This window comes from Octopus sinensis, linkage group LG18, assembly GCF_006345805.1.
Source record: "Octopus sinensis linkage group LG18, ASM634580v1, whole genome shotgun sequence".
In the NCBI taxonomy this organism is placed as follows: domain Eukaryota; kingdom Metazoa; phylum Mollusca; class Cephalopoda; order Octopoda; family Octopodidae; genus Octopus; species Octopus sinensis.
In genome coordinates, this window is record NC_043014.1 from 13511271 (window position 1) to 13532571 (window position 21301).

At 40.5% G+C, this 21301-nt stretch overlaps 1 protein-coding gene across 4 annotated transcripts in view; it reads left to right on the forward strand.

Annotated features, from left to right (window-relative positions):
• The window catches only part of LOC115221341 (dynamin-1-like protein), a 162579-nt gene that overhangs the window by 62889 nt on the left and 78389 nt on the right, over nt 1-21301 (forward strand). For all 4 annotated transcript variants that reach the window (XM_029791516.2, XM_029791518.2, XM_029791517.2 and 1 more), the window contains exons 5-9: nt 317-465; nt 3091-3195; nt 4552-4665; nt 6048-6139; nt 9724-9844. In XM_029791516.2, coding sequence (XP_029647376.1) covers nt 317-465; nt 3091-3195; nt 4552-4665; nt 6048-6139; nt 9724-9844 — 581 coding nt within the window. The remainder of the gene's footprint in view (nt 1-316; nt 466-3090; nt 3196-4551; nt 4666-6047; nt 6140-9723; nt 9845-21301) is intronic.

The following is a 21301-nucleotide window of genomic DNA, read 5'->3' on the forward strand; positions in this document are numbered from 1 at the left end:
GTACTTGGATTATACTATCAATTGTAAAGCATATTAACTCTCATTGTTTTGAATTAATCATGCATTATCTTGTAGTTGACATTGTAGAGTAGGTGTGAAAGGCGGGATATGGTTAGTTTGGGCATAAAATGGGTAGAATATCTGAGCCAAATGTGGCTGGTTTAAATGCTTAAGAGTTACAGTGAATTTGATGGGGAAAATGTATGATTCTGTGCCTGTAAATAGAATTCTATGACAAAATACTGAAATAAATTATGAAATTATCAATTGTATTCTCAGTTAATTTTTTTCCCATTTTATAATTCATTCATCATAGGTCGACGTACTTTGGCTGTTATTACTAAACTAGACCTTATGGATGCTGGTACTGATGCTATGGAAGTACTCTGTGGACATGTGATACCTGTTAAGCTTGGTATTATTGGTGTGGTGAACAGGAGTCAAGCAGACCTCAATAATCAGAAGGTTGGTTTGTCTGGCCTAATTACCTCCCCCTATTTTGAGCAAGCATGCACACACCACACACACACACACACACACACACACACACACACACACACACACACACACACACACACACACACACACACAAAAATAGGCACAATCATGTATACATACTAATACATGCATACATATATGCAACATTCATGAAAAAATAGTTTCATTAAAATTTCAGGACAATCTTCATACATACAGCCATATGCCACACATGCAGTCATATACAACATCTACATACAACCATGTGCATAACACACACATAGCTGCAGAAACTTATCCAGATCAAATTGAGCCTGGTGCAGCCTCTGGCTCACCTGTACTCAGTCAAGCCATCCAACCCCTGCCAGCAGGGAAAGTGGATATTAAACGATGATGATGATTCACATATACACATATCTCTACATATATAATATAATATAATATATATATATATATATATATATAATATGTATATATTTTATATATATATACACACACACATATATACTAGCAAAACGCCACCCCCACGTCCAATGGACAGTGCTGAGTTGTCAAACATTTAAACCAATTTTCTCAGAACAACTTGTCCGACCGTCCCATAGGCCTCCCCTTTCAGAAAAACTGGTTTAACCTAAATTTGAGACACCAGCAAAAGAAGAAATAAAGATAGATTTTTTTTCTATTCCAAAGAAAAACGATTTTATTCGCACAAATATGCAACCGAAGAGTTTAAAGTACCAGTAATGATAAGACTGTTGACTGGAAGAACACAAACATGGTTTAAACAGTAAGCTTGGCAGGAAAGAAACGTGCCTTTAAGCAGTACAAAAACAACAAAAACTTGAAGGTGCAGTTATGTACAGGTTGATGGAAGAAAAGCAGGACAAAAACGGCTTTATCGATCGCTTTCTTACCTGGAATCGATTTTTGTAATTTTTTTCAAGACTTATACACGCCCTGATACCGTTGGTATATACATATCAAATTTGAGCGCAATCGGATGGAGGAAGCCTGAGATCCTAGAAGACACACACGCAGACAGACAGAACGGAATTTATATGATAGATATACACACACACATCCACCCATCATCCTTTAACATCTGTTTTACATACATACATGTACATTTGTAAGCACCATTCACAGTGAATATATGCTTGTGCAGTACATACTCACATAAATAGAGCATATGGATGGCTCATATGCACTCATGCATGTAAATTACATACTGTAGTGTATATATATATATATATATCACGTGATCACGTGACCGACCAGACCATCAGATGTTGTTACACATCGCTGGTCACAATGCGTTCGCATTGTTTTAGCCTTCGAATGACGCCACCCCACTGGCTAAGCGAGCAGGCCAACAGAAGAAAGAGTGGGAGAAAGAGTGGTGAAAGAGTACAGCAGGGATCACCACCCCCTGCCGGAGCCTCATGGAGCTTTTTAGGTCTGGGAATCGAAACCGCGATCCTACGACCGCGAGTCCACTGCCCTAACCACTAGGCCATTGCGCCTCCATCATCATCATCATCATCATCATCGTTTAGCGTCCGTTTTCCATGCTAGCATGGGTTGGACGGTTCTACTGGGGTCTGTGAAGCCAGAAGGCTTCATCAGGCCCAGTCAAATCTGGCAGTGTTTCTACGGCTGGATGCCCTTCCTAACGCCAACCACTCCGTGAGTGTAGTGGGTGCTTTTTACGTGCCACCTGCACTGGTGCCAGACAGAGCTGGCAAACGGCCACGAACGTATGGTGCTTTTTATGTGCCACCGGCACGAGGGCCAGGCGAGGCTGGCAACGGACACGAAACGGAAAGTTCTCTTACATGCCACTGGCACTGGTAACACATCTGCAATTTCCATTGATCGATTTCGATTCTGATCGTCACTTGCCTCAACGGGTCTTCACAAGCAGAGTTTTGACATGCCACCGGCACTGGTAGCACATCCGCAATTTCCATTGATCGATTTCGATTCTGATCCTCACTTGCCTCATCACGTCTTCACAAGTAGAGTTTTGTGTCCCAAGAAGGGAAGGTATGCATACGTAGGCTGGCTCCATCCCATGTAGAAGGCCACGGGTTATGGACTCACTTGTCCTGCCGGGTCTTCTCGCGCACAGCACACTTCCAGAGGTCTCGGTCTCCAGTCATTTCCTCAGTGAGACCTAAAGTTCGAAGGTCGTGCTTCACCACTTCGTTATTGCCTGGAGGACTATGATAAATAGGAGGGGGCTGAGTACTGAGCCTTGGTGGACTCCTACCTCTACCCGGAATTCTTCACTGTACACATTTCCAACCCTCACCCTACTAGCGGCGTCCCTGTACATGGCCCGCACAGCTCTCACTAACCATTCATCTATCCCTAGTTTCCTCATTGCCCACCAGATAAGGGATCGGGGGACCCTGTTCCAGAGAAATCTTTTGCTATGCTTTATTTCATTTGCTGTTGTGAAAATAATGGCTAATTTTACGAAACGCATACACATGCATTAACACACACACATACATTCAATATTGGTTCATTATTACCACCACATATTAATATACAACATTGTTTTTACGCATTTTTCTATAAAAAATTTTTTTCTTATTTTAATTTCAGAATATGGCAGATTGTCTTCGTGATGAAGCTTCCTTTCTCCAACGGAAATATCCCTCAATAGCCAACCGAAATGGTTCTATGCATCTTGCAAAGACCCTCAACAGAGTAAGTTAACAACTTTCCTTTTTGTCTTTCATGTATTAATAACAAACAGTCAGTAGATAGTCTGCTAATCTGACTGAAGTCATCTCTCTGCCTGCCTATTATCTGTTTATTCATATCTATCTCTCTATTTGTCTGTCTGTCTATATATCTATCAATCTAAATATACATACATACACATATATATATATATATATATAGGAGGCGCAATGGCCCAGTGGTTAGGGCAGTGGACTTGCGGTTGTAGGGTTGCGGTTTTGATTCCCAGACCAGGCATTTGTGTGTGTCTATTGAGCGAAAACACCCAAAGCTCCATGAGGCTCTGGTAGTGGGTGGTGGCGATCCCTGCTGTACTTTTTTACTACAACTTTCTCTCACTCTTTCTTTTGTTGGCCTGCTCGCTTAGCCAGCAGGGTGGCGTCATTTGAAGGCTAAAACAATGCAAAGTGCATTGTAACCAGCGATTTGTAGCAACACCTGGTCAGTCACAGTGATCATGGTGATATATATATATATATATATATATATATATATATATATATATATATATATATATATATAGACTACACTGCATACTGTGCATTTTAAGATTCTTAGCAGAATGAATTACAACCATGTAAATTTAATTTTTGTGTGTATTATATTTGCCACAAAGAAATAGAATCTGAAAATCTTGTAGAAATTGTCATGTGATTTCATCAACTCTTTTATTTTCCATAACATAGAATTACTAGTGAGGGGCACAAAGTCTCCAGTCAGTATCAGTAGATTATTGATGAATGTCTGGTATTAGATCATTTTTGGTTACCCACTTTGGTGCTGTCACTCCTGGTTTTGCCACCAAAAGCGTTGGTTCTGCTGGCATGGTTGGTGGGAATCTTCCCACATAACCAAGCAAACTGAAACGGTCTTTGCATTTACGATTTCAGAACCCAAGCTATCCACTAAATAACTCTTTGACTTTAGGAAAAATTCAATCATCTATTCCAACCACTCGCTCTTATTTTGTGCACATTTTGAACTAAACTGTCTAATAATGAGTGACAACACTATAGACTGCACTGATTTATGGAGATGTTATATTAAACAGACGCCATCATAGATCGTTAGCTACTACACACATTTTTTTTTCTCTCCTTGTTTTTTTCTGTGTATCTTTCTGTAGAAGAGCGTAGGCTCGAAACGTAAAAGACTTTTTCTATTCCTGAGCGCTATACTAATACATCTGTTTGTTTGTACACCACCTGCCTTCGTCTTTTGTTTATTTTCGTAAACTTTCCCTTTATATTAAACTAACCTGATTTGTAGACAAGATTTGCAATGTGACTTTTTTTCTAATGCTTATTAATTCTTTTCTAGTTACTTATGCACCATATCCGAGATTGCTTACCAGAATTGAAAACCAGGGTTAATGTCCTAATTGCTCAGTTCCAGAGTTTATTGAATTCATTCGGAGAACCAGTGGAAGATAAAGTAAGGGACTTGAAATTCTTTATGAAAATATCACTTCATTCAATATCTCTATCGAAGGGTTTTAGTGGAAGGGTTTGACCCCTCCCACCCTATACTTGATTTTTAAATCTGGTACATATTCTGCTGGTCTCTTTTGCTGAATCACTAATATATGGGGACATAAACAAACCAACACCAGTTGTCAAGTGGTGTGGTGGGGACACACTGTACATGCATACACATGACAAGCTTCCACACAGTTTCTGTCTGTCAAATTCACTCACAAGACTTTGGTGGCACAGGGGCTACAGTAGAAGGTGCTTAGATTAAATAAAAGACAAAGCAGATATTGGAATTGATGTAATTGACTCCACATAAACTTTGTCCTTGTACACCATTATTCATTTTTCATCCCGGCATGGGTTGGATGGTTTGACAAGAGCTGGTGAGCCACAAGACTGCAATAAACTCCAATGTCTGCTTTGATGTAGTTTCTATGACTGGATGCCCTCCCTAGCACCAATCATTGTACAGAAGGTACTGAATGCTTTTGGCACTGGCACCAGTGAGATGGTGAAATATCTTGTAGGATGAGACCCCTCAACTGAAGGATGTATAGTTAGAAATCATTATTTTTAAGATTGTGTAATCATCATCATCATCATCATCGTTTAACGTCCGTTTTCCATGCTAGCATGGGTTTGACTGGGGTCTGGGAAGCCAGGAGGCTGCATCAGGCTCCAGTCTGATCTGGCAGCATTTCTACAGCTAGATACCCTTTCTAACGCAACCACTCCGTGAGTGTAGTGGGTGCTTTTTACGTGCCACCAGCACAGAAGCCAGTGCAATGTCATCATCATCATCATCGTCGTTTAACGTCCGTTCTCCATGCTAGCATGGGTTGGACGGTTCGACCGGGGTTCTGGGAAGCCAGAAGGCTGCACCAGGCTCCAGTCTATTCATCATCATTTAACGTCCGTTTTTCCATGCTGGCATGGGTTGGACGGTTTGACAGAAACCAGCAAGTTGCAGGACTGCGTCAAGCTCCAGTGTCGTCTTTGGCATAAGTGGATGCCCCTCCTAACACCAACTACTTTACAGTGTGTATTGGGTGCTTTTTTCGTGTCACCAACACTAGTGAAGTTGTCATGTACCCTGCAAGATATAAAAGAATAAAGGGAAAAAGGAAAGGGGCAAAAGCTTCCAAGACAAAGTGGAATTATTTGGGAGGAGAAAGTGGAGCTGGGTAGCTTTGTACCAGGGGTTGAAAGGCTAAAGTATGAATTAAAATCAGATTGTATGTTTACCTCTATTTCATATGTATGTATGTCTGTATGTAATCGTGCATATCTTTGTATATGAAGCATTTTCTGTCTTCAAATATGTTTTGTTGATCATTGTAGGGCCAGTTACTCCTGCAAATCATCACCAGGTTTGCTTCTGCTTATTGTAATACAATTGAAGGGACAGCTAAAAATATTGAAACCACAGAATTGTAAGTTGGATTTTTGAAAAAAAAAATGTCTTATAGAAAATATATCGTGTTTATATTTACAAGATGTTAATCCATGCTCAACTATGTTCACCACTTATTGCATTTCCTTCTAACTCCATTTCTGTCCATGTGTTACTCTCCATCACATTCCTATGAACTTCTTACCAACCCATACCACTTCTCTTATATTCATCTTCTTGTGGCTTGAGGTTGTGCTTTGACACACCTTCACCTTATCTTTATTTTCTAACTGGGATAATCATATCTTTCTAGAGTATGACTCCTGTCTGTCTATCATACTTCAATCTCTCTACACCTGGCATAAAGCTGCTACCTCTGTTAACCCAGGTTAACCCTATCGAAATTTTGAAGATAGTTATATAAATAGGGATAATGAACATACAGAAGCATCCAGTTAACCTTTATGCCTTACTGGACCAGCGTTGCCTTACTGGCACTTGTGCTGGTGTGCAGGTGACACGTAAAGAAGAAAAAAACAATTTCTTTCATGGCCGTTGCCAGTACCGCCTGACTGACCCTCATGCCAGTGGCTCGTAAAAGCACCCACTACACTCTCAGAGTGGTTGGTGTTAGGAAGGGCATCCAGCTGTAGAAACTCTGCCAGATCAAGATTGGAGCCTGGTGCAACTATCTGGTTCACCAGTCCTCAGTCAAATCGTCCAACCCATGCTAGCATGGAAAGCGGATGTTAAACGATGATGCAGTAACTAAACCGAATACAATGGTTAAATAAATACAACAAGCACTATTTTGTGTCCAGTTAACCTTTATTGCAGTAGATAAACCAAATACAACTGTCCTTAAACGAGGACAGTGGGTTAAAATGGGTTAATACTATTCTCTGCCCAGTTGAGCAGGATCTTGTCTTGTGAGTTACTTGGTAACTTCTCATTTAAAACAAAACATCCAAGTACTCTTTGTAAAGTGGTTAGCATTAGGAGGGGCATCCAACAGTAGAAACCATCCCAAAGTAGGCATTGGAGTTTGCTGCACTCCTCTAGCTCACCTCCTATTGAACCATCCAATCCATTCTAGTGTAAAAAACACATTAAATGTATTTCTTTACTGCCCACAAGGGGCTGAACATGAGGGGGCAAACAAGAACATACAAAGGGATTAAGTCGATTACATCGACCCCAGTGGGAAACTGGTACTTTATTTATTGACCCCGAAAGGATGAAAGGCAAAGTCGACCTCGGCGGAATTTGAACTCAGAACGTAACGACAAACAAAATACGGCTACGCATTTCGCCCGGCATGCTAACGTTTCTGCCAGCTCGCCGCCATTAAATGGTGATGATGATGATGATGATAGTTTCTTTTGGAACCTTATTGCAGTTGTAATCTTATCATCATCATCATCATCATCATTTAATGTCCAGTTTTCCACACTGGCATAGGTTGGATGGTTTGACCAGAGCTGGCAAGCCGGAGAGCTGCACCAGATTCCAGTCTGATTTGGCATGGTTTCCATGACGGATATCCTTAACACTAACCACATTAAAGTGTGCTGGGTGCTTTTAATGTGACACTAGCAGAGGTCTCTTGCAGGCCAATATTCTTCACCAGGAGTTGCAGTCTTAATACTTCTGCCGTGGAGGACAGTTCTTTTGGAGTACAGCAAGGCGCCCTTCAAATTCATGTTATCTTTACCAAATCGTTTTCAAAGTAAGAGGTGTGAACTGTCTCACATGATTACTGTAAGTCCTAACCTCTACTAAAAGATGATCTGGGAACAAGAGGTCTTATATTATCAGTGTGACGATTAGACGCAGCTGTCATGCTAAGGGAAGTAACTCAGTAGTGAGGTTGTTGGTGTTGGCTGTGGCAACGTTAAGGGTGATAATGGTAAATATTGAGAGATGGAAGTATTGAGAGATGGAAGTATTGTGTTGGTTAAAGATACAATGTAAAGAAAAAAAGCTAAAACGAAACTAATGACTCAATATAGATGTATAATGGTGTGAAGCGCTCACACACACGCTGTATTTCATAACCTATAATGCAAGTTTTTTGTTGTATCAATAACAATTAGTCGTATATGAGGTGGTATCAAAATATTCTTTGACTAGTTCTGTAGCCAACGGATGGCAGTACACAGTTGTATGCACAGTGAGAGCGAGCAGTGATTTTCATGAGGCAGTGTGCTGAGTGATGTCAGTGTGTTTACTTCACGCATTGTGAAATTTGTGTTTTTGTGATCACGTGTATGCTGTTGTCTGCCATTTTCGTCATAGATAGGAAGTTGGAGCAAAGAGCCAATCTAAAATTTTGTATTAAACTTGGGAAGTCTGCTACAGAAAGATTGAGCATGCTTCAGCAAGCTCATGACAAGATGATGGATCATACACATCACAATACATCCACAGCTCAGTGAAGAGCATGCTCATCCGTTTTTTTCAGCATCTGTGGTATTGTGCATTGAGAATTCGTGCCCCAGGGTTAGACCATTAATCAAGAGTTCACCTGCAATGTTTTGAAGTATTTGTGGGAAGACATTCGGTAAAGGTGACCAGATCTGTGGGGCACAGTGAATTGGATTCCTCGCGACGACAATGCACCCTGTCACTGAACTTGCCTCATGTAGGAGTTTCTCACCAAAAACAACATAATATCGCTTCTGCACCCACCCTATTCACCAGATTTAGCATCCGCTGACTTCCATCTCTTCCTCAAGATGAAAAGGCAGTTCAAAAGTTGCTGTTTTAACAAGAGCAAGAGCAAATTGTCCTAAACTCACAGAAAACAGCTTCCAGACTACATTCCAAAAGTGGCATGAACATTGGGACCAGACTACATTCCAAAAGTGGTAGGAACACTGGGACCTGTGTATTGCTGTGAAAGGTGACTATTTCAAAAGAGATGTTGTTAAAACTTAGATAAATAAGTTAATTTTTATGAAACATAAGTAGTCCAGGAACTTTTTGATACCACCCTGTAAAGTACTCTATGCATGATATGCATATACAAGATCATTTAACTTTTAATATATCTGCATTTTATTTGCAGCATGGAAGGTGTTCATAAGCCATTTAAGAAACATGCAAAACCGTTAGATTCACTTTAACATTTAAATTTAATTTGTCAAAATATTTTCGCTGCTTTGAGACCGCGACCTGTTCACTGACAGTGAAGACAAGCATAAGCATATTACTATTAGGATTTCATTTTTGCTGTGATGGACTGATTTTGAGCTGAGTGTTTCGCCAATTGTCTCAGTGTTTTGTCATCTTCTCTGTGAGGGTCAGCATCTTGAGATCAGCCTTCACATCTTCCTAGATTCTCCTCTTTCACAACTTTCACCCACTTTAAGTGATTGGGACTTTTCTTCTAAAACTACACATTCAGTGCTACCTTAGTTGGACCCTTGCAAGCATGGGAAAGTAGATGTTAGATGATCTTGATAGACAGGGTGTGAGGAGTATTTGAGGACACTTGATTATCAGTGTATTGATCCCAAAATTTTACCATTCATCACCATCATATGATGCTGATAATAACAAACCGCTTGCTTTTGTTCTGTCTTTCTCTTTCTCTCATTTCACTGCTTATTTCATTTGCAGATGTGGTGGTGCAAGGATTTGTTATATTTTCCATGAGACCTTTGGTCGCACTTTAGAATCAGTTGACCCTCTTGGTGGTCTTACCACACTGGATGTACTCACTGCCATTAGGAATGCCACTGTAAGTACACAATCCTTTTGTTTCTTTAAACAGCAGACAACTGCTTTGTTTTGAATGGCCAAAACAGCATTAACTATCATTAAACTGAAACCGTTTGGGCAACATGGGCTATTGTGATAGCTTTTCATCATCATTACCATTAACATTAATTTTCCAATCTGGCATGGGTTGGATGATCCAACAGGAGCTGGTGAGTCAGGGCACTGCACTAAGTTCCAATGTCTGTCCTGGCAGGGTTTCTATAGTTGGATGATGCCCTTCTTAATGTCAACCAATTTACAGTGTGTACAGGGTGCTTTTTATGTGGCACCAGCACCGGTGAGGTCACCTGGTAACTCCCAAAACAAAACCCCTCAATAAGGGAATGTAGTATTCAGGAAGGTGGCTTTATGCCAGATGATGAGAGTTTAAGCAAAAACATAGTACTGAGCACTTAGTACTCCCACTACTCCTGTTCTTGAAGATTTCGCTGGATGGGGTACCCAACTGGTATTATTACTCACTTCCAGTTAGGTGAACTGAAGAAGTGTAAAAGGGACTGCTTTGCTCAAGGACATGAAACCTTCCTGTCAGGAAACTGAACCCACAAGTCACCATCATGAGCACAATAGGGCTAAGTGGATTATGGAAGGGGTTCCTTGAAACATATATCGTCATTTAATGTCTGTTTTCTGTGCTGGCATGGGTTGGACGGTTTGATCAGAACTGCCAAGCTCCAGTCTGATATTGGTTTGGTTTCTATGACTGGATGCCCTTCCTAATGCCAACCTCTTTACAGAGTATGCTAGGTCTTTTTGTATGGCACTGCACAAGTGTTTTTACATGGAACTGACACAAGTGCTTTTTATGTGGCACCAGCACATGACTTTTGCAGGCCAACCCTCTTCACCAAGGGGACTGGCCTTAACACTTCTGCTGTGGAGTACGGGTCTTCTTGAGTATAGCAAGGCATCAGGCATATCTCGTCTGGAAGGTTCAGCATCCTGAGGTTGGCCTTCAGTTCTTCAAGGATATACAAATATATTTCAAGGATTCTGCAAGAATGAAAAGATGGGGAAGTACTAGTATAGAGCATATAACTTTACAATAGAACAAAATTTCAAAAAATAAATAGAACTTTAAAACTTCGGCGCAGGAGTGGCTGTGTGGTAAGTAGCTTGCTAACCAACCACATGGTTCCGGGTTCAGTCCCACTGCGTGGCATCTTGGGCAAGTGTCTTCTGCTATAGCCCCGGGCCGACCAATGCCTTGTGAGTGGATTTGGTAGACGGAAACTGAAAGAAGCCTGTCGTATATATGTATATATATATATAAGTGTGTGTGTATGTGTTTGTGTGTCTGGGTTTGTCCCCCCCAACATTGCTTGACAACCGATGCTGGTGTGTTTACGTCCCCGTCACTTAGCGGTTCAGCAAAAGAGACTGATAGAATAAGTACTGGGCTTACAAAGAATAAGTCCCGGGGTCGATTTGCTCGACTAAAGGCGGTGCTCCAGCATGGCCGCAGTCAAATGACTGAAACAAGTAAAAGAGTATATGAGGTACATGTATAAATTCCATCATTTTAAAATTAGTCATATATATATATATATATATATATATATATATATATATATATATATATATATAAACCAATAATTCTCAGTATATCTTTTCTAAATTTAAACATTAAAACAGTATTTCTTGTTAAACTTTCCATGAAAATCAGAAATATTAAATTTCTAAATATCTCATAGAGATATGTACGGTGGTGGAGCGATAGAGTGGTTGTATACTGTCAACTTAACGTGACATTCCTGTAAGGGAATTACACCACCGCTGTTTAACCCTAGGAAGCTTCGATGCTTCCTGTCAGCCTTGACAGGACACAGGAAATGTGTCAAGGCTGACAGGAAGCGTCGAAGCTTCCTAGGGTTAAACAGCAGTGGTGTAATTCCCTTACAGGACTGTCACGTTAAGTTTCCATGAAAAGTTGACCAGTAACTTTCTAACTGACTTAGTTGAGGTGTTTTTTATATCTTCTATCTTTTATTTGTTTCTGTCATTGGTCTGCAGCCATGCTGAGGCACCACCTTGAAGGGTGAAGTTAAACAAACAGTACTTATTTTATCATTCCATTTATATAAGGTGGTGGAGCTGGCAGAAACGTTTGCGCGCTGGGCGACTTGCTTAACAGTTTTTCGTCTGCCGTTATGTTCTGAGTTCAAATTCCGCCGAGGTCGACTTTGCCTTTCATCCTTTCGGGGTCATTAAATTAAGTATCAGTTTCGCACTGGGGTTGATGTAATCGAATTAATCCCTTTGTCTGTCCTTGTTTGTCCCCTCTGTGTTTAGCCCCTTGTGGGCAATAAAGAAATAAGTACTTATTTTATCATTCCCTTTTGCCAAACTAGTGGTAGTAGGGAACAAACATAAAGATGTGTGTGTGTGTCTCTTTCTCTCTCTCTCTATACATATATATATCATCATCATCATCGTTTAACGTTCGTTTTTCGTGCTAGCACGGGTTGGACGGTTCGACAGGGGTCTGGGAAACCAGGAGGCTGCACCAGGCTCCAGTCTGATCTGGCAGTGTTTCTACAGCTGGATGCCCTTCCTAACGCCAACCACTCTGTGAGTGTAGTGGGTGCTTTTTACGTGCCACACACACACACACACACACACACATATATTTATATATATATATATATATATATATAAAACCATTGTCATCATTTAATGTCTGCCTTCCATGCTGGCATGGGTTGAACAGTTTGACAGGAGCTGGCCAGGCAAAAGACTACACCAGGCTACTGTGTCGGTGTTGACATGATTTTTATGGCTGGATGACCTTCCTAACCCCAGCCACCCTGCAGAATGGACTGAGTGCTTTTTAGCAGGATGCCTTTCTAAATGCCAACCACTTCATGGTGTGGACTGGATTTTTATTTGCATTCTCAGCAGCTTTAGTTGCTAAACTGCGAGTTGTATAGTAATCGTCAACTTATCGAAATTCCTTTTAATTTCCATCGTGGAAGAGGTGTGTAACTTCTGATGTTAATAAACCTGTTTTATTGCCATCTGTACAAACTGCATAAATGCTTGAAGCTTACTAAGTTCCTACACGTGGATCCCTGTATTGTACTTACCTGTGTGTGTGTGTGTGTGTATGACAGGCTTCAACCGAGTTTCTGCTTACCAAATTCACTCACAAGGCATTGGTTAGCTCAGGGCTACAGTAGAGGACACTTGTCCAAAGTACCACACAGTAGGACTGGGCCTGAAACCACATGGTTGCAATGCGATCTTCTTAACCACAGAGCCATTCCTGCATCAATGATTTTTTCCCCATTCGATCTCTAGTGTGCTAAAAAAGCAAAATGGATTGGAGCTAATGATTCTCCAATGTGCCTTTTTTTAAAAATTCTTTTTCTTTATTTTTTAAACTTTTTTAATGTGAAATTTTAGGAATACTCTTTACTCTTTTACTTGTTTCAGTAATTTGACTGCGACCATGCTGGAGCACCGCCTTTAGTCGATCAAATCGACCCTGGGACTTATTCTTTGTAAGCCCAGTACTTATACTATTGGTCTCTTTTGCCGAACCGCTAAGTGACGGGGACGTAAACACACCAGCATCGGTTGTCAAGCAATGCTAGGGGGACAAACACAGACACACAAACCCACACACACATACATATATATATATATACATATATACGACAGGCTTCTTTCAGTTTCCGTCTACCAAATCCACTCACAAGGCATTGGTTGGCCCGGGGCTATAGCAGAAGACACTTGCCCAAGATGCCACGCAGTGGGACTGTTGGCTGCTATTTCTAGTACCTCATTTATTTGTATGTATTAAGAGATTTTAAAGATGCTCCCTTGTCTTGTTCATGGTGGTATTTTCGTCTGAGTTTGGGATATTTTTCCTTGTATTTTCCTAAGATTGGAATTTGAAAATCACCATTGAAAAAATTTTTGTAAAAGATGATTTATCAACAGCCTGCTTTGTCTGATACTAACCATTCATCTACTTGACACCATAATGCACATGGTGTTGATGTCATGTGTTAGACCCATACTAGAATAATAATTCCTATTAATAATGTAAAGTATAAAAGCCATCTCAATATGGCTAACCACAAATTGGGGGGTGTTACTGTAGCTTTTTAGCCCCAGGAAATCATCGTCTCCAGCTGGCTTTAGACACACTTTCTGTGCCCTTGAAGTATTTGCAAAGGGAGGAAGGGATGGCCTCCCTTTGCAAATACTTCAAGGGCACAGAAAGTGTGTCTAAAGCCAGCTGGAGACGATGATCTCCTGGGGCTAAAAAGCTACAGTAACCCTCCCCCCCACTTTGTGGTTAGCCATATTGAGATGGCTTTTATACTTTACATTGTCGAGTGGTTACTGTTTACATCTCGCTCTGAGATTTAATAATGCTCCTGTTAATAATTTTTTTGTAAATTCCGTGAGTTTTAGTGACCTAGAAATAGGGAATGTATTAATAGGGTCAAATCAAAAACAGGAAGAGAAGAATAAAGAAAAAGAAAGAGAAAGAGAAAAGAAAGAAGAATAATAAAAAGAAAAAAAAACAGGAAGAGAAGAATAAAGAAAGAGAAAGAAAAAAGAAAGAAGAATAATAAAAAGAAAAAAAAAACAGGAAGAGAAGAATAAAGAAAGAAAGAGAGAAGAATTATAAAAAAAACACTGATATAGAAAAGGGAAAGTGTTCCAGTTAGTGGCCAGTGGAGAGATAAGGATGATAGAGAGAGAAAGATATTAGAGTGTAAAGAGATAGAAGGAATGAGGGGGTCATAAACAGAAAAAGTGTGTCAATTGTGTAGCAATAGTCTAAGACTCTAGACTCTATATCCTTGTTTTTCTGTTCTTTCTTTTCTTTATTCCTCTCTTCCTGTTTCTTCTCTCTAAATAATCATTAAATAAGGATTATTCACAGTAACTAAAGCGCTCCTTTAGAAACACTCCTCTCTAAGAAAATGAAATGCAATTTTAAAAAAATGTTATGAAAACGGAAAATATATATAAAATAAATGATGTATGCAAAAAATTAGAAAAAGGATCTTTTCCTTTTGAACGGCAGACAATTTCTAGTTAACTAAACACTTTAAAACTTTGTATACTGGTAGAATGTGTCAAAATAAAACATTTTTTCTCTTGGCTTTCTTGAGAAAATTGTAATTTGTTTGTTTAACATAGTTTAATTTTTCGAATTTTAACCAATCCTATGCTCTCTTTTGAGCTAAAATCATTTGCTGCGTCTAAAACTGAGACAACATCCTGTAACTAACCCTAAACCTCCCCCCTAACCCTAACCCTAAATTTTTTTTCTTAATTGTTAAATTAATTTAATTGTTACGCGTGTAAAAAAAAAACTAAAGCAATGGAATTAAATTAATTTAACAACTAAGAAAAAAAAATTAGGGTTAGGGTTAGGGGGGAGGTTTAGGGTTAGTTACAGGATGTTGTCTCAGTTTTAGACGCAGCAAATGATTTTAGTTGAATGGAGGTAATCAATTGGTTAAAATTGCTGAAATGCTCAGATTTTCAGACAAAATATCTTACAAACTATAGAATTTTCTCAATAAAAACAAGAGAAAATGATGTTTTATAAACACATTCTTCCAGTATACGAAGTTTAAAAGTGTTTAGTTAACTAGAAATTGTGTTGACATCTGCCGTTCAAAAGGAAAAGATCCTAGAAAAATTCATACATTTTTTAATATTTTATACTAAAAAAAGCAGAGATGGGAAACAGGCACTCGCAAAAATAAACAAACGTGTCGGACGATACAAAAGGCGGTAATTTACTTTTACCAATCAGGTATTATTAATGATGTGAGGGGCCCAACAATATTGTCTACAAATTGTAAGAAGACCATTTCACAATCTGTTTACTCTTTTACTTGTTTCAGTCATTTGACTGCGGCCATGCTGGAGCACCGCCTTTAGCCGAGCATATCGACACCAGAACATTCTTTGGAAGCCTAGTACTTATTCTATCGGTATCTTTTGCCGAACCGCTAAGTTATGGGGACATAAACACACCAGCATCGGTTGTCAAGCACTGTTGGGGGTACAAACACAGGCACAGAAACATATACACACACACATTCATATACATATATATATATATATATATATATATACAAAGAGGTAGACCCAGGAAAATCTGGGACGCAGTGGTGAAGCACGACCTTCGAACTTTAGGTCTCACCAAGGAAATGACTAGAGACCGAGACCTATGGAAGTATGCTGTGCGTGAGAAGAGACAGCAAGACTAGTCAGGCCATAACCCGTGGCCCCTACCTGGGACGTAGTCAGTCCACCTGTGCATACCTTCCTTCTTGTGGCACTTGTGAAGACCTGTTGAGGCAAGTGAAAATCAAAAAAATTTAAAAAATCAAAAAATCAAACAAAATCAAAATAGATGAACATCAATGGAATTTGTATCCTTGTGGTACCAGTGCCGGTGGCACACAAGAAAACCATCCGAACGTGGCCGTAGCCAGTACCGCACCGACTGGCCTCCATGCTGTGGGCACGTAACAATCACCATCCGATCGTGGCTGATCGCCAGCCTCATCTGGCTCCTGTGTCGGTGGCACATAAAAAACACCGAGCGTGGTCGTCTGCTAGCCTTGTCTGGCACCTGTGTCGGTGGCACATAAAAACACCATCCGAGCGTGGCCGTTCGCCAGCCTCGTCTGGCACTTGTGTCGGTGGCACATAAAAACACCATCCGAGCGTGGCCGTTCGCCAGCCTCGTCTGGCACCTGTGTCGATGGCACATAAAATCACCCACTACACTCTCGGAGTGGTTGGCGTTAGGAAGGGCATCAAGCTGTAGAAACACTGCCAGATCTGACTGGCCTGGTGCAGCCTTCGGGCTCCCCAGACCCCAGTTGAACCGTCCAACCCATGCTAGCATGGAAAGCGGACGTTAAATGATGATGATGATGATACACTTGCGTCGGAAATTAATTAGCACTTCTCAAATTTCTACATTTTCTTACATTTTCTTAATTTAATTAACTTATTACCAGAAACAAACTCGTTTTTAATCAAAAATTTATTAAAACATATCCCAGCACACCACATAATTGTTATTAATCGTGAAATTTAGTCAATATCTTGTTGCTCCTCCTTTGGCAACAATGACAGCTGCTACGCTGGTCGGCATGCTGTCTATGAGTGCCTGCAGGTACTGTGCAGGGATGGCCCTCCATGCAGCAAGAAGTGCCCCAAACAGCTCGTGTCGGTTCTTGTATTGCTGCACATTCAAATCCTTACCCAATCGACTCCAGAGGTTCTCAATAGTGTTCAGGTCAGGTGACTGGCCAGGCCAGTCCATGACCGTCACCCCATGGTCCTTGAAAAAACCGGTTGTGAGCTTGGCTGTGTGGGAAGGCGCGTTGTCCTGCTGGAGCACGTACTCCTCGCCACCAAAGAGGTATCCCGTACTATCTCAACGTACTTTGCTGCGTTGATGTTGCCTTCGACGGCATAGAGCCGCCCAACACCACTGTAGCTGAACGCCCCTCACACCATCAGACCACTCCCACCATGCTTCATGGTGGGAGCAATGCGGTCTTTGTTGAAGCGCTCACCCCTGCGGCGTCGCACATGGACAGGCTTGTCACTGACGAGACTGAATCGCGACTCGTCAGCGAACATCACTGTCCGCCACTGCTGCACGGTCCATATCTTGTGGGCACGGGCCAAGAGCAGCCGCCTCTTCCGGTTTTGGGCTGTAAGGAGCGGCTTACGGGCGGCCCTACAGGATTTTAGACCAGCTTCCTGTAATCTGGTCTTGACGGTGGTTGTAGACAACTGCTTCCCTTTCATCTTTTGCATCTCCTCCGCCAGTTGCCAGCTCGTTGCCCTTCAGTTGTACAGTAACTTTCGGATCAGCATCCGGTCCTCCCGCTGGGTCGTCAGCCTCTTCCGTCCCCTACCCTTTTTGTCAGCTGCTGATCCGGTTTCCTCGTATTTCTTAAATAAGCACTGAATTGTGCGCCTGGCTACACCAAGTTTTCTGGCTATTGCAGCCTCCGACAACTTCCCACGCCACGAGAGAGCCTCGTACCATCTCTCCAAGGTCATGCGAGGTCTTGGGACCATCTAGGAATGAACGATAAAAACCAGTTATTTTCATTAAAACTATTCATTTGAATAATGTTATGCTATAACAAAACTGCTATGAGTTATTATTCATGAAACAAAAAAGAAAGAAAGCAGAATTTCTCACCTTATTTGATGTATAACAGAAAGTTTTGTGAACCGGAAGTGACGTCACCAAGCAGAGTGTAGGAGAATTTGTGAGGAAAAAAAATCTTGCAAATACACAAATCAATTAACCTACGAGCTGTTCAAAACATCTTACGCGATGAGAAAACTTAGTACGGTGTGATTTCGGTCCTTGCGAGGCGCTACCTATATCTATTAAACAAAGGAAGATTTGTCTGCATCCGCACTCCAAGTTGTTGTTGCACTGCTATGTCAACATCATTAGGCTGTAGACTCTCAAACCGCTCTGCAAACAAAGTTACGTCATCGTTCTGTGCAACAGTGAACTCGCAACAAAGCAATAGTTCGAGATATGGCCACTAGGTGACAGCAAATACCTTGAGTGAAGAGCAAATCAAGGGTGCTAATTAATTTCTGACGGTAGTGTATATATATATATATATATATATATATATATATATATACATATATACGACAGGCTTCTTTCAGTTTCTGTCTACCAAATCCACTCACAAGGCATTGGTCGGCTGAGGCTATAGTAGAAAACACTTGTCCAAGGTGCCACGCAGTGGGACTGAACCCGGAACCATATGGTTGGTAAACAAGCTACTTACCACACGGCCACTCCAACCAATAAATATTATTAAAACTAACCCTAACAAGTGTGCACAGTAAAAAAAAAAAAAGAATCTGATTAAAAACAATCAAGAATATTGTCAGGTGCGTTTCTAAAGGAGTACCTCCAATTTTTTTAAATTCTTCCAAAACTTACAAAGTTAGATTGATGCAATAAGAATACAAGCTATGAACTATACAATACTGCAAGAATTAATATTGTTAGCATATTTACAACTACACATCATCATCATCATCGTTTAACGTCCGTTTTCCGCGCTAGCACGGGTTGGATGGTTCAACAGGGGTCTGGGAAGCCAGGAGGCTGCACCAGGCTCCAGTCTGATCTGGCAGTGTTTCTACAGCTGGATGCCCTTCCTAACACCAACCACTCCACGAGTGTAATGGGTGCTTTTTACATGCCACCGGCACAGGTGCCAGGGGAGTCTGGCATCGGCCACGATCGGCTGGTGCTTTTAACGTGCCACCGGCACGGAAGCCAGTGAAGGCGGCGCTGGCATCGGCCACGTTCAGATGGTGCTTTTTATGTATACACATTATCATAAATTTAATTTCTGGCTGTAATTTGTATTGTACCCCTAGTTCAATGGTATTCAACTGACATACCATTCATTGGTATGTCAGTTTTTGCACACCCCTTTGGAGGAATTTCTTTCCTTGGCTTGTTACTTTTATATATATATATATATATATATATTACATCTATATTGTAATGTGATATAGTTTTACTTTTAAATCTAACCACAACTACGATTCAACATAGGAACAGTTATAAACAGTTTCATTTTTGTATTGTTTCACTTTTATTCTCTAACTTCATATAAATCACTGGTTGTGATACTAGAAGTAGGTTGTTCTTCGAACATGTGTAGGCACATTTCTTTAGTATTTCTAGATTAAGTATAAGTGAAATTTCAGAATAATAATAAAAGTGAAAGGTTTTAATAAAATAAAACTGCGTGTGCGTTGGGGGAAGGGAAAGTGATTTATGAATACATACTAACCATTCACATGGTTCCGGGTTCAGTCCCACTGTGTGGAACCTTGGGCAACTGTCTTTGACTATAACCCCAGGCTGACCTTGAGTGGATTTGGTAGAAGGAAACTGAAAGAAGCCTGTCACACATATATATATACATACATACATACATACACACACACACACACACACACACATACATACTTACATAAATATATATATGTATTTGTGTTGGTGTCTGTGTTTGTCCCGCCACCATTGCTCGACAACCAATGTTTGTGTGTTTACCATGCTGGTACTCCAGCATGGCCGCGGTCAAATGGCTGAACCAAGTAAAAGAATAAAAGAATAGATAATTTTATTGCAACATCAGGAGGAAAGACATAGAAGAAGAGAGAAAATAAAATGTATACATTTTAATCAGGAATAGGGAGTCCAATTTAGTCTCTGTGTGTGTGTGTGTGTGTGTGTGTGTGTGTGTGTGTGACTGAGTGGTTAAGAAACTTGCTTTGCAGCTATGTGGGTTTGTGTTCAATCCCACTGTGTGGTACCCATGTATCTTGTACTTTAGCCCCAGACTGACCAATGCTTTGTAAGTGAATTTGGGAGATGGAAACTGTAGATGCTTGTAGTATATGTGTTTGTCCTCCTCACTGTTTGATAACTGATGTTGGTTTGTTTACATCCCTGTAACTTAGCTATTTGGAAAAGGAAACCAATGGAATAAGTCCCAGACTAAAAAAAAAAAAGTACTGGGTTGGTTTGTTTGACTAAAACCCTTCAAGGCAGTGCCCCAGCTTGGCTATAGTTCAATGACTGAAACAGTAAACGATATATCATCATCATCATTATATAATCATTTAACGTCCGTTTTCCATGTTGGCATGGGTTGGACTAGTCGTGGGTGTGTGGTAAGAAGTCTGCTTCTCAACCACATGATTCTGAGTTCAGTCCTACTGAGTGGCATATTTGGCAATTGTCTTCTACTATAGCTTTGGGCTGACCAAAGCCTTGGAAATGGATATGGTAGACAGAAACTGAAAGAAGCCTGTCATGTGTGTGTATATATATATATAGTCATCATTATCATTTAACGTCCATGTTCCATGTTAGCATGGGTGGGACGATATCTTTGTGGGTCTTTGTGTCAGTGCTTGTCACTCCATCACCACTTGACAACTGGTGCGGGTGTGTTTATGCCCCCGTAACTTAGTGGTTTGGCAAAAGAGGCCAATAAAGAAAGTACTAAGTTTTATAAAAAGTCCAAGGGTTGATTGTTCAACTACAACCCTTTAAAGCGGTGCTCTAGTATGGCCATGGTCAAATGACTGAAACAAGTAAAAGAATATATATATATATATATATATATATATAAACATACATACATACATACATACATGAGTTAGCTGAGTCAGAGGTAAAAATAACTGTCTAAGGGATAGAAGTATCCATTACACTACCAGTATACAACATTGGATGGTGAGACAGCTGTTAGATGGGATACAGTTTATTTGCATTGAATTAATAAATAATAATTGATGTCAGTCAATTGTTGTTCATCAATATTTCTCCATTTTCTGTTTTCTT